Raw genomic sequence first — 13,076 nt, 5'->3', positions numbered from 1 at the left:
GCCCCACGCCAGCTCCGCTCCTAGTCTGTGTGGCAAACATGTTCCTGGCTCACAGATAGCTGAGAACTAGGTCCCTCACTGGAGTGGAGTCCCCAGTTATTTTTGCCAAAGATACTTCTCCTGGGTGCTGTGAGTTTAAATGAAGAGCATGCGGCCATGGCCCCATAGGGTCAGAGAGCCTCTCCCTGGGGAGGGCAGAGACACAGGGAGCACACACACCACCCGCCCTGCCAGCCCTGCTCCCACCGCAGCATGAGAGGGCTGTCAGAGCACCCTCCAGATGCACCACCCGGAGGTCCCCTGGGCACACTTTACAGGAGAACACCCATCCATCCCGGTAGCAGCAACCCCAAAGGAAACCAGAAGCTTAGCTCAGAGGGTGTATCTCCAGAGGCCCTTTCTCATCAGACCTGTGGCATACTCATCCAGCAGAGACCCTGCTGAAAATTAAGTTTGAAGGTCATGGATTCCGGGCAGAGCCAAGAAGGGAAAGGCAGATATTCTGAGCTGTGTCAGACTTTAGGGTGCAAAGCAAAAGGCGTGTGTGTTCTCTCTCACTCCCCTCACTGCCCGCCAGAGCTTCCAGCCATGGGTTCCCCTTCATTGGGGACAGGAACTGTTCCCCACCCCCATAGGGACCTATACCCAGGAGGTTCAGTAGGTTGGGGGTCTTGAAAAGGGTGTGTGTTCTGGGCACCCCCAGGAACTGAGCCTCTTCTCTGCCCACTTGAGGTTGTGGTCAATGCCCTGGTGGGTGCCATCCCTTCCATCATGAACGTCCTCCTCGTCTGCCTCATCTTCTGGCTCATCTTCAGTATCATGGGTGTGAACCTCTTTGCGGGGAAGTTTGGGAGATGCATCAACCAGACCGAGGGAGACCTGCCCTTGAACTACACCATCGTGAACAACAAGAGTGACTGTGTGTCTTTCAACGTGACTGGTGAATTGTACTGGACCAAGGTGAAAGTCAACTTTGACAACGTTGGGGCCGGGTACCTGGCCCTTCTGCAGGTGGTAAGTCCTGTGGGGCGGGGGGAAGGGCCTTCCTTCCTCCTACTGGCTGACCAGCAACAGGCACCTTCCCCTGTGCTGTGGGCAGGAGAGGGACAGCGGGGCCACTCTGGATCCTCACGATAGGATCATGTTGCCCAAAGGAGGCTTAGGATTCTCCAGGGAATTCTTGGCTGCTTGAGAAGGCCCCAGATTTTCCATTCTAAGGAAGATGCTACATTCTCCAAGTATGGCATGGGGCTTCAGCACTATGACAGAACCAGCTCCCCAGACAGCAGTCAGTTTGGCAGTATGATGGCACAGATTGCAAGTGAACGACCATAGACACCCAGGGACTGAACTATTAGCAAAATTGTGACTCTGGCCACCCCTCTGTTATAAAAGGTAGTGATACCTCCTGCGTTGTTAAAAGAATATATTTCCTTTCATCTCTAATGTGCAAGATGTGTGATGTTTAAACATGCAGGGCCTTCCCCAGTCTTTCCAAAGTTACCATTGATTTGTGAGGACAGTGGCTTCAGTGATTATAATCCACAGCATACAAATAACCTTGACAACAAAAATCAATCTGAACCATAACATGTAAAGCTGCAGCTTGTTCTTCTTGCTGTCCCAACCAAAAGCCCAGACACCTGTCTCTAGTCCCCAGAACAGAGGGAAGCTTGGCACATCCCCTCACACCTCCACCCACCTCTTAAATCACAGGGATAGCTTTCTCCAACGACTCCCCTGAAGTACATCGTGGGGAACATGATTAGAGCCAAACTCAGAGCCCCTTCCATCCCTCTGATTGTCCCTTCTGAATGTCAGAACTTGGAAGGAAAGCCCCCTTTCTGTTGCAGACAGAACCGCCCAGTGGCTGGGAAGAATTTGGTCACAGGCATCTCGTAACCTTGGGTGGTCCCCAGCAGGTCCCACAGCATCTCCAGGCCTCTCTGTACAGGTGAGGGCCCTGTGGAACAGGGAGCTGAAGCAGTTGTCTTCTCTGCAGCCGCCTTGGTTTCCCTCTGCCCTGCCTGACTCATAAGAACTCTCAGACATGGAAAGTCTGTGCAGACCAGCTTATACCCTGAAAGTAGGCTCGGGACACGATCGGATTTTGCCACAAGTGAGATCCGCTAGGCAATTGGTCTCACCACCAAGCATGTCCCTCAGGCTTTTTCTGAATCATCATAGCATCCCAGACTTGGGCAGTCCATGTAGCCAGTGCCAGGACCTCGTCCTATTCGGCCTCCTCTTTCCTGCCTTGTGTGCCATGCCAGCACTGGCATGTATGGACTCACAAGAGCCAATTGCTACATTTTCCAATATTTTGCAAGCCATTATTAAAAATTAGATTTTATAAACTTGTAATTAACTCAATGATATTGAAACAAAATCAGAACTCACCATAACCATTTATTATCATCTATGCTCTTGAGGGCCTTCACACCTATTATATCCATACAGTGGAAATATTACAACGCTGTGCTCCTGTGCATCTCTTCCCGACTCTGTGGTCAGTAATGACATGTTGGCAACTTAAGGATGGCAATGATGGGAGTATTTACACAGAGAAGTTGGCAGACACAAAATCAGGGCTTTTCTTTTTCTTCTAGAAAGCCATTTGTTAGCCATTTGCCAACACACCCCTAGCAAAAGTGCCCCCTTAAGTATGAGGGAAGGTTGAGATTCTTCAGGGACTTCCTTTGAAAAGCTATGAAGCAGAAGCCATAAGGCTCATGATAAAGGGGACCAGGTCAGCACTGGAGTCCACCTTAAGTAAGAACTGAGAGCCTAAGAGCCACCTCTCTCTCCCTGATACCTGCTGTGAGCTTCTGTGTCATTTTAGAATCTGAAATGAATGTGGATCTGAAGGGCAGTCTCTTGGCCAACATCAAGAAGTTTATTCCCCCACTGTATGACCTTCTTGGGGTGTCTGCTTGGCTGGCTTCCCCTCCTCCTCAGCCCTGAACAAGAAGGCCTTTCCCTGACCACCCAGCCATTTGGATACTGCTGAAAGGGTGGGATGGACTGCTTGCTTCTTGTAGGAGGTTATTTCCTGGCCTCATCTGTCCAGACAGGAGCCCTAAGTAGCTCCATAGATGCAGAATTAAATGATTTCCTTACTCTTGTTTTTTCCTTCCAGGCAACATTTAAAGGCTGGATGGACATCATGTACGCAGCTGTGGACTCCAGGGGGGTAGGTTGTCACACTGGCCTCTCTGCCTGAGTCAGGCACCCAAGGTTCCCAGCTGCTTGGCCACCAGGGAATCAGGGTCTACATCCCATAAGAGCCAGGTCTCTTGTGTCAACCCAGAGTTGAGCCTCTCTGGAATGCCTAGGCCTGGCCCTGGGGCAAGGTTGTGTGGTCTCCCAAGGAGTCCCCAAATTTACAAATATCTTTCAAATTAAATTCACTGTAATTTAGTTGAATCGAAGTCTTACCCCAGGAGGATGGGGTGGAACCAACAGAGACATAAATCAAGTTTCTCCTTTGTCCTTGTGCTCCAGCCCCATCACACTGACAGTTGCAGGCTGAGAGATGCCCCCATATACTCAAACCTCCCAGTGGCCCAGGGGAAGGAGCCGTGCAGGGACACTGTGCCAGCCCTGAGCCCAGCGTGCCTGCCCTCCTCACCTGCCACCACCCACTCTTCTCAACTCCATCCCCACCCACCCATCACACACACTCAGACATACACCCTGTGTGGTGACCTTCCTCTGACACACCCAGCCAGCCCACCCCCATTCCCGCCTGTCTGACCTCCCGTCTGGTTTCTCCTCTCTAGTATGAAGAGCAGCCCCAGTGGGAATACAACCTCTACATGTACATCTACTTTGTTATTTTCATCATCTTCGGGTCTTTCTTCACCCTGAACCTTTTCATCGGTGTCATCATTGACAACTTCAACCAACAGAAGAAAAAGATACGTAGAGCGCAGGTTCCCCAGGCTGCAGGGCAAGGCTGGATGCCAGGGACTTGGGAACCTTTCCGGCTCCTGGCCCCATTTTTCCTTCCTGTTGGGGATGGCCCTCTTCTTGCTCCTGTTGGGATAGGGTGGGAGAGGGGTGTGTCCATGATGTGACCTGCTTAGGGCTGTAAGCCTGTAACAAGGGGCCCCACGCCTGCCGTAGTCTGAGATATGAGGCTCCTAAGAGAACCTAGGGTGAGGGTTGTGTCTCCCTGGTCCGTGATCAGGGACCATGGCGGGGACGGTGCTGCACAGAGGCCAGGGTCTTCCAGGAGCTCCATCAGAGGGGCCACGATTGGGTGGCAGGCAAACCAAGTGGGCAGAGAGAACTTCCAAGGTGGCTGAGCTGGGCAGGGGAGAGGACGGGAGTAGGGACTGGATTTGCAAGTCACAAAGTCAGACAGAGCTCAAGGAGAATGGGGACAGGGACCCAGGAGAAGCAGGTCCGGGGGTGGGAGGAATCTCTGGTGCAGGATAGAGGCACACTTTTCTCCCCCGGGAGAGGAAGTGCGGAGGAGCACAACCCTGGTGCCCTCATCAAGGAGGCAAGATCCCTGTGCCCTCCATGCTGGGGGCTCTGAGAACTCCAAAATGAAGCTGGTGCCTGTCTCTCTGCACTTAGGGGGCCAGGACATCTTCATGACAGAGGAGCAGAAGAAGTACTACAACGCCATGAAAAAGCTGGGCTCCAAGAAGCCCCAGAAGCCCATCCCACGGCCCCTGGTGAGTCAGGCTCTCGATGTGGTGGGAGTGGGGAGGATCAGCCGAGGTGACCCTGGGAAGGCCCCACGCCACAAGACCAGCTATCAGGGCCTCTTCACAGTCTTTTGGCCCAGCCCAGGGCCCTCAGCCTCTCCAGGAAAGGAGGGACCTATAACCACGCACAGGGCCCTCAGTCTCATGGAGATAGAGGGGAAGGCATGAGACAGCTATGGCAGCCCAGGGGACACTCCCCTCCCACAGGAACCTCTCAGTGAGCCCCTTCTCCCCTGCAGGGCTGCAGGCTTTCCCCAGGGAGGGCAAGGCAGCCTGCCCCCACCCCCATGCATAACCTCATCCTTGCAACTCCCTGAGCAGTAGAGTTCCCTGGTAGGTGGGGCCCAGAGGGGTGCTGGGTTCTCTGCTAGGCTGACTCCCTTGGCCCAAAAAAGTGTGCGTGTGTGTGTGTGTGTGTGTGTGTGTGTGTGTATTGGAGCAGGTTGGGGGCAGTACTGAGGTTAATTAGGTGAATGGTACCTAAATCACTAGCTGGTAAGTGGCAGCCCCAGTTTTTGCATCTAATTCATCCATTTCATCTGATACTCTCCTGTTCTCCATGCTTGGTTCTAGGTTAGTTTTGTATGTGTGTGTGTGTGTGTGTGTGTGTGTGTGTGTGTGTGTGTGCATGCGTGTGTTTTCACTTATTTATAATCGTCTCTCATCCCCAAAATAATCTTACAATTAAAGACACATATAAATACTGTCAGTAGAATCCACTGGACCACCAGGGAAGTCCCAAGTAGAATAAATAAAATAAATTCCATAAAAAGAGCGGAGAAAATTTGTTAACCTGAGGACTGAGACAATTACTAGGACTGAACTTTAAATCTGACATTGAGCCTTCAGACAGTGGGAACAAGAAGGGAAGCATGATGAACGATGTGCTGAGGAAACTCGGGGTAAGAGAGGTCCCTTTCTGAAGAGCCATCAGAGATGGTCTCAGGGAAGAGAGAGCCTAGGGCTGGGCCTGGAAGCCCAGGAAGCTTTCAGCAGGAGAGCCAGGCTGGCCAGCATCCTGACTTCTTCCTCTTCACGTGACTGTCTGGGGGCGTTGCCCCCCCCCACCCAGAGGATGAAGTAGGAGGGTAGGTGTCCTGGGCTGAGAGGCAGCAATGGGGGTGTGCTAGCCTGTCTGAGGCCCCTGCTGAGCCCATCCTTTGCCCCTCCTTTCAGAACAAGTACCAGGGCTTCATATTCGACATTGTGACCAAGCAGGCCTTCGATGTCACCATCATGTTTCTCATCTGCTTGAACATGGTAACCATGATGGTGGAGACAGATGACCAGAGCCCTGAGAAGGTCAATATCTTGGCCAAGATCAACCTGCTCTTTGTAGCCATCTTCACAGGCGAATGTATCATCAAGATGGCTGCCCTGCGCTACTATTACTTCACCAACAGCTGGAACATCTTTGACTTCGTGGTTGTCATCCTCTCCATCGTGGGTGGGTATGCAAGTCGGCTGGGCAGAAAAGCCCTTCCCAGGCCAGGCCTTTCCCTCTCCTCCAGCCCTGGATCTGTACTTAATAACAAGTACACCAGGCTCCTGCATTCTTTTCTCTCTACATACCTTGCCTCTCCCCCCATCTCATACACACACACACACACACACACACACACACACACACACACACACACTCACACACAAATCTGGGAGGGCCCAATCAGGCCAAGGGGCCAACCTGGTAGAGGACCCAGCACCCCCTCCTGGCCCCACCCTCCCTGGAACCCTGGAACACAGCTCTCTGATTGGAGAGCTTCAAGGATGAGTCTGGGAAAGGGAATGGGACCTGTGGGAGCTTTCCTGCCTTCCCAAGGGAAGCCTGCCCCTTCGGCTGAAGGAGGAAGAGGTTCCAGAGTCAGGAGGCAGGTGGCCCTCTAAAGTAGAAGTTATCCCTGGAGATGGAAAATTCTAGAGTCTAGCCACCCAGGCATGTGCCAGGCTCCTTCAGACATCACCTGCTTCGTGAAGTTTACCTTATAAGGTCAGCACTGAGGCAGGGAAATCATGCAACTAGGGAGAAGCAGAGACAGGATTCATACACTGTCTACTCAGGCTGCTATAACAAAATACCAGACTGGGTAACTTATAAACAACAGAAATTTACTCCTCACAGTTCTGGATGCTGGAAGTCCAAGATTAAGGCACCAGCATAATCATGTTTTCTGGTGAGGGTCCTTTTCCTGGTTCATAACCTGCACCTTCTTGCCACGTCCTCACAAAGTGGAAGGGGCTAGGGAGCTCCATGAGCCTCTTTTATAAGGGCACTAATCCCATTTATGTGGGCTCCACCCTCATGACTTAAGCACCTCCCAAGGTCCCACCTTCTAATACCATCATCTTTGAGAGTTGGGATTTCAACATATGAATTTAGGGGGAGACAGAAACATTCAGACCATAGCACATGCCCATATCTGTTTAACTTCAGAGCTCAAGTTCTTTTTTTAACAACAGTTTCATTGAGATATAATTTACATAACATAAAATCCACCCTTTCAAGTGTACACTTCAGTACTTTTTAGTATATTCACATAGCTGTGCAACCATCATCACACTCTAATTTTAGAATATTTACCTCATCCCCAAAAGAGACTCTGTACCCGTTTAGCAATCAGTCCCCATTTTCCCTCTCCCCAGCCCCTTGGCAACCAGTAATCTAAAATTTTGAAGGACCGCCAAACTGTTTTCCAAAGTGGCTGCACCATTTTACATTCCCATCCTCAATGTATGAGGGTTCCAATTACTCCGCATCCTTACCAACACTTGTTATTTTCTGTATTTTTTAATTATAGCCACGCTAGTGGGTATGAAGTGATATCTTATTGAGGTTTTGGTTTGCATTTCCTTGATGACTAATGATGATGAACATCTTTTTATGTGTTTATTGGTCATTTTCCTTGGTATATCTTGGTATATAATAAGAGAAATGTCTTGGAGGAGTGTCTTCAAATCCTTTGCTCAATTTTTTAATTGACTTATTTATGTTTTTATTGAGTTGTAATAATTCTTTATATATTCTGGAGGCCAGTCTCTTATCAGATATATGATTTGCAAATATTTTCTCCCATTCTGTAGGTTGTCTTTTCACTTTCTTGGTTGTTATCTCTTGAAGCATGAAACTTTTATTTTTAAGTCCATTTTATCAGTATTTTTTTTCTTTTGTCACTTGTGCTCAGGGCCCAGTCTTGACCCTGCCTCCACAGACTTCTGCCTTGGGGTGACTGGCTTTCATCTTTCTGCCATGTTCAGACCCTGCCTTCAGTGACTCAGAGGCAAAAGCAGGGGCTGCTATGGCTGCAGTGATGGGCAGATGGTTAGAAGCTGGAAGTTAGGTCAGGAAATGCTCCAAGAGGTCCCAGGCAGGGATGAGGGTGAGATTGTACCTGGTGGGACTGGAGAGAAGCTTTAGAGAATGTGGGTGTCAGGAGCAGGAACAGAGGCCTTGAAGCATAGTCTCAGAGATTCCAGGAGGTGCAGTCTGTACTCAGAAACACCTACTGATCCCAGAGCTTGTGTACCAGAGAGGCACAGTTAACAGGTCGACTTGGAGCCAGAGTGTCTGAGTCAAATCGCAGCTTCTCACTGACTAGGTGGTAACTTGGATAAGTTTCCTCTTCCGGAAAATGAGGATGATGGTATCAGCTTACCTCCTAGGGTAAGCTCTTTCTTCTGTTGGAAGGGCTAAATGGATGGGTATTAATTGCTCAGCCCAGTGCCCTATTGACAGTGAACACTGGACACATGTCAGCCGGTGACATTATTATCATATGAGGAGTCTGGAAAGGTCACTTGGGCCAATATGAGGCAAGTGTATTCCACTCTTTCTCCTATAATTTACATCCCTGCTCCTTGAAACTCCAAATCCAGAGTAGTCAGTAGAGACGAGTGGGCAAGCCTGGCAGCTAGCAGAGTTAGGAGGGTCATAGGAAGCACCTCAGAGAGGCTGAGATGCGACAGGCGAGGCGCGGGGAGTGGGCCGACTGCCTGGCCGGTGCCTCTTGTATTTCAGTGTGCACACAAACCACCTGGGCTTGTTAAAACACAGTGGGTCTGGGGCGGAGCTGAGATTCTGCATTTCTGATAAGTGCCCAGAAGATCAGTCTTCTGGTCCTTGGACCGCACTTTGAGTAGCAAGGAGCTAAAAGTTCCCGAGTTCTGGTCCAAGGTGGGCCACCAAGATGCTGAGAAAGTCCCCTGAGGCCTCAGAACCCAAGATCTGGAAGATGGGCCTGGTACGGCTCTGTAGGTGTTCTCAGGAGACTAAGGAACGGAGGGCTAAGAAGGCACTTTGAGAAAGATGCAGGTACTGTAGGTCCTCCTTTTCTGGACCATAGATGCAGCAATGGAGACTCAAAGAGGTGGGTGGAGGCAGGGTCCTTGCAAGCCCCAGGTGACCCAGGCCTCCGCTCCCTGGCTCCTCGCTGTACAGAGACCCCTCCCAGCGATGCTGGGCTGGAGGGAGGACAGCAGTGCCACCAGTGGCCACAGTCTGCATTGTTTCCCACAGGCACCGTGCTCTCAGACATCATCCAGAAGTACTTCTTCTCTCCAACGCTCTTCCGAGTCATCCGCCTGGCCCGGATCGGCCGCATCCTCAGGCTGATCCGTGGGGCCAAGGGCATCCGCACACTGCTCTTTGCACTCATGATGTCCCTGCCCGCCCTCTTCAACATTGGGCTGCTGCTCTTCCTGGTCATGTTTATCTACTCCATCTTCGGCATGGCCAACTTCGCTTACGTCAAGTGGGAGGCTGGCATTGATGACATGTTCAACTTCCAGACCTTCGCCAACAGCATGCTGTGCCTCTTCCAGATCACCACGTCGGCAGGCTGGGACGGGCTCCTCAGCCCCATCCTCAACACGGGGCCTCCCTACTGCGACCCCAACCTGCCCAACAGCAACGGCTCCCGGGGGAACTGCGGGAGCCCCGCCGTGGGCATCCTCTTCTTCACCACCTACATCATCATCTCCTTCCTCATCGTGGTCAACATGTACATCGCCATCATCCTGGAGAACTTCAGTGTGGCCACGGAGGAGAGCACGGAGCCCCTGAGCGAGGACGACTTCGACATGTTCTATGAGATCTGGGAGAAGTTTGACCCGGAGGCCACCCAGTTCATTGAGTATTCGGCCCTGTCCGACTTTGCTGACGCTCTGTCTGAGCCGCTCCGAATCGCCAAGCCCAACCAGATAAGCCTCATCAATATGGACCTGCCCATGGTGAGCGGGGACCGTATCCACTGCATGGACATCCTCTTTGCCTTCACCAAGAGGGTCCTGGGCGAGTCTGGGGAGATGGACGCCCTGAAGATCCAAATGGAGGAGAAGTTCATGGCGGCCAACCCGTCCAAGATCTCGTACGAGCCCATCACCACCACACTCCGGCGCAAGCACGAGGAGGTGTCGGCCTCGATCATCCAGCGGGCCTTCCGCAGGCACCTGCTGCAGCGCTCCATGAAGCACGCCTCCTTCCTCTTCCGCCAGCAGGCGGGCGGCAGCGGCCTCTCTGAAGAGGATGCCCCCGAGCAGGAGGGCCTCATTGCCTACATGATGAACGAGAACTTCTCCCAGCGCCTTGTCCCGCCCTCCAGCTCCTCCATCTCCTCCACGTCCTTTCCACCCTCCTACGACAGTGTCACCAGGGCCACCAGCGATAACCCCCAGGCGCGGGCATCTGACTACAGCCCCAGTGAGGATCTTGCAGACATCCCCCCGTCCCCAGACAGGGACCGTGAATCTGTCGTGTGAGCGTGCCCCGGTGGGCCAGCACACAGCATCATGGCAAACCCGAATGCAGCCCCAGACCAGCAGCCGTTGGGCCATCTGTCCTTGCTTTGGGCTTCGGGAGTGAGAGATGAGCCTTGGCCCCATGGACCGACAAGGCAGAGTCCTGTGCACCATGCTGACGGGATGGAAGCATTTGGCTAAGCCAGCCGTTCGGGGTGGCCTGTCCCTAGAGGCCCCAAGTGTACCAGTCCTGGCGGAAGGGTCTGGTCAGGCAACACCCCGGGGTCTGACAAGCAACTCCATCCCAGCTACTGAGACAAAATACAAAACTGAGACTGTATGTGTTGTGAACGGGCTTTCATAAATTTATTATATTTGATATTTTTTTACTTGAGCAAAGAACTAACTTTTTTTCATGGACGGATCGGCAGCAATTCCCACTGCCTCTTCTTAACTCTGAACAAGAGTGTCTATGGAGCTGCTGGGACTCTGTTGTCAAAGCAAAAGTGAAATCCAGTGTGGGTCCCACAGGCCTTCACTGCCCAGGGCTTGGGATAAGGTGCCAAGAGGGCTGAACCCCTTCCCCTTCATGCGTGTGCACACTCTCATACACAGAGAGGCCAGACACAGGCCACGTGTGGCCTGGGCTCCCTGAGGTGAGCACCAGGCAGCCTCTTCTGCCCTAGCCTAAGGGAGACAGGCCTTTCCTCCCGGCCCCCATGGGTGGGATTCTTGTCAGCCGGGGCTCATCCTGGCCTTCCATTGTCCCCAAGCTTCCATTTTCCCCTTGTATTTTTATGCAGGCCACCCTGGGGTCAGTTCTACAGATACAACAAGCTTCCAGAAGAGAGTGGCCCGGGTCCCAGGGCCGGTCCTCGGCACTGACGTTGCCTTTCTTCCCTGGAGAGCATGGCCTCTGTTAGAGTATTAACGTTAAACGAAGGGCCTGAGGGGGGGAGCCCCACTCACTTCCTGCCACCCAGCTTGTCCTTGCTGCCCAGCCTGGCCGGCCCTGCCCCACAGGCGAGGAAGAGAAGGCTGAGCCCGTGGGGTTAGGGCTGAGAAACTCAACAGCCCTCAGAGCGGGGGCCCCCGGCCCATGTGGAGAAGGGAGTCTGTTGTCATCACCCAGGCTCTCTCTCCGGACCTTTCTGCCTCTGCCCAGGGGTGAGGGGATGCCCATGTGGCCTCCAGCTCCTCTCCAGATGCAGTGGCATGGGAGTGTTGAGGGCCTTTTGGGCCCTGTGCAGAGAAGGGGCCTCAGGAGACTCAGGCCCAGTCCCTGTGCCCTGGGAGGAGAATGGACCCCAGGCCCCCTGGGAAAGGGAGTAGTGTGACCCTGGACCAGCCCCTCCCACTCAGCCCAGGGTCCTGGTGGCACCCGCATGCAGGACCTCCTGGGGCAGCGGCCAGGCTACCCATAGGTCTTGTGAGCAGGCCTTTTCAGGGAAAAATACTTTTTCTAGTCCAATTACCACCCCCAGGGCCTCTTCAGCTGCTGACAATCCTACTTAGCATATGCAAATCTTTTAATGTAGAGAACTGTCACCCTGAGAGTGACAGTGGTGGCTGGTGGAGCCTGTGCAGGCAGGGGCTCGGCTGCCCAAATCCGCTCTCCAGCAAAGCCGCCCTCCACCCGGCGGCGGCCACCTCTCAGGGCAGCCCGGGAAGCCAGAAGCTGGCTGTCCTAACCTACCTCGCCGAGCCGTCAGGGAGCTGGCCGTGGGGAGCTAAGGGGACACTGCCGGCGAGACAAGTATTATGTTTCTTCTTGTCACCTGAGTTCCCTTGGTGGCAGCCCCAGCCTCCACACCCCTCCACCCCAGTGATTTCTCTTCTCCCATGTTCCCTTTGAGTCCAGTGTGGGATGTGGTTTTTAACTGTCCCAGCGACACTTCTCTGAGTGGAAATCTTATTTTTGTAGCTCTCTGTGCTGTGCTCTTAAGGCTTGGAGAGGTGTGTGCCCTCCCTGGCACCTGGCACCCAGAGCCTGCTGCATGGACGGGGATGAGTCTGGGAGGCCGGCCGGCCTGCAGGCCCAGCTGACCGGAAGGCAACTGGGGTTTTGTGTGTGGGGACAGCCTGGGAGCCTGAGGCAGGTGCCTGGGGCCGGCCGCTGACAGACGACGCTGGCTGCACCAAGTGCCAGCTGTTGTCTGAACTACCCAAGCACTTCTCACCAAACTTCATGCATAAATAAGATACATATTTTTAAAACAAACCAATAAATGGCTTACATGACCTGGCCTGGACTCTGTTCTTTTTTTTTTAATTGAAGCATAGTTGATTTACAAATTTACAATATTGTGTTAGTTTCTGGTATACAGCAAAGTGATTCAGTTTTATATATATATACACATACTTTGGTGTTTTTTTGCAGATACCCGCAAAGTCGGTATATAAACAAAGGTGACCCCCAGTGTCATCAAATCCAGCCTTTATTTTTGCCTCTTCCTGTCCCTTTCAGCTTTATCCAGTGGAGACAATCTTCCCTGGCCCCGGGTAAAAACCAGGCCAATGCTGGGGCTTTTCCACTCAGTCTTGGGTGAAACAGCAGCCTTCAGCCACTCTGTTGTACATACCATCTTAGCCTCATCCGGAGAGTGTCCAGTCCTATGACAGTCG

The 13,076-nt window shown here is 52.6% G+C and overlaps 1 protein-coding gene across 1 annotated transcript in view; it reads left to right on the top strand.

The window, feature by feature from the left end:
• Positions 1–12,687, top strand: part of SCN5A (sodium voltage-gated channel alpha subunit 5) — a 105,352-nt gene extending 92,665 nt beyond the window's left edge. The window contains exons 23-28 of the mRNA XM_007110492.3: positions 733–1,014; positions 3,140–3,193; positions 3,783–3,920; positions 4,584–4,688; positions 5,898–6,168; positions 9,232–12,687. Of these exons, the coding sequence (XP_007110554.2) occupies positions 733–1,014; positions 3,140–3,193; positions 3,783–3,920; positions 4,584–4,688; positions 5,898–6,168; positions 9,232–10,472 (2,091 nt within the window). The 3' untranslated portion in view covers positions 10,473–12,687. The remainder of the gene's footprint in view (positions 1–732; positions 1,015–3,139; positions 3,194–3,782; positions 3,921–4,583; positions 4,689–5,897; positions 6,169–9,231) is intronic.
• Positions 12,688–13,076: the final 389 nt, after the last annotated feature.

Source organism: Physeter macrocephalus, chromosome 18 (genome assembly GCF_002837175.3).
Source record: "Physeter macrocephalus isolate SW-GA chromosome 18, ASM283717v5, whole genome shotgun sequence".
Classification (NCBI taxonomy): Eukaryota; Metazoa; Chordata; class Mammalia; order Artiodactyla; family Physeteridae; genus Physeter; species Physeter macrocephalus.
The sequence above is the reverse complement of the archived record's forward strand: the minus strand, read 5'-3'. Positions and strand labels throughout refer to the sequence as shown.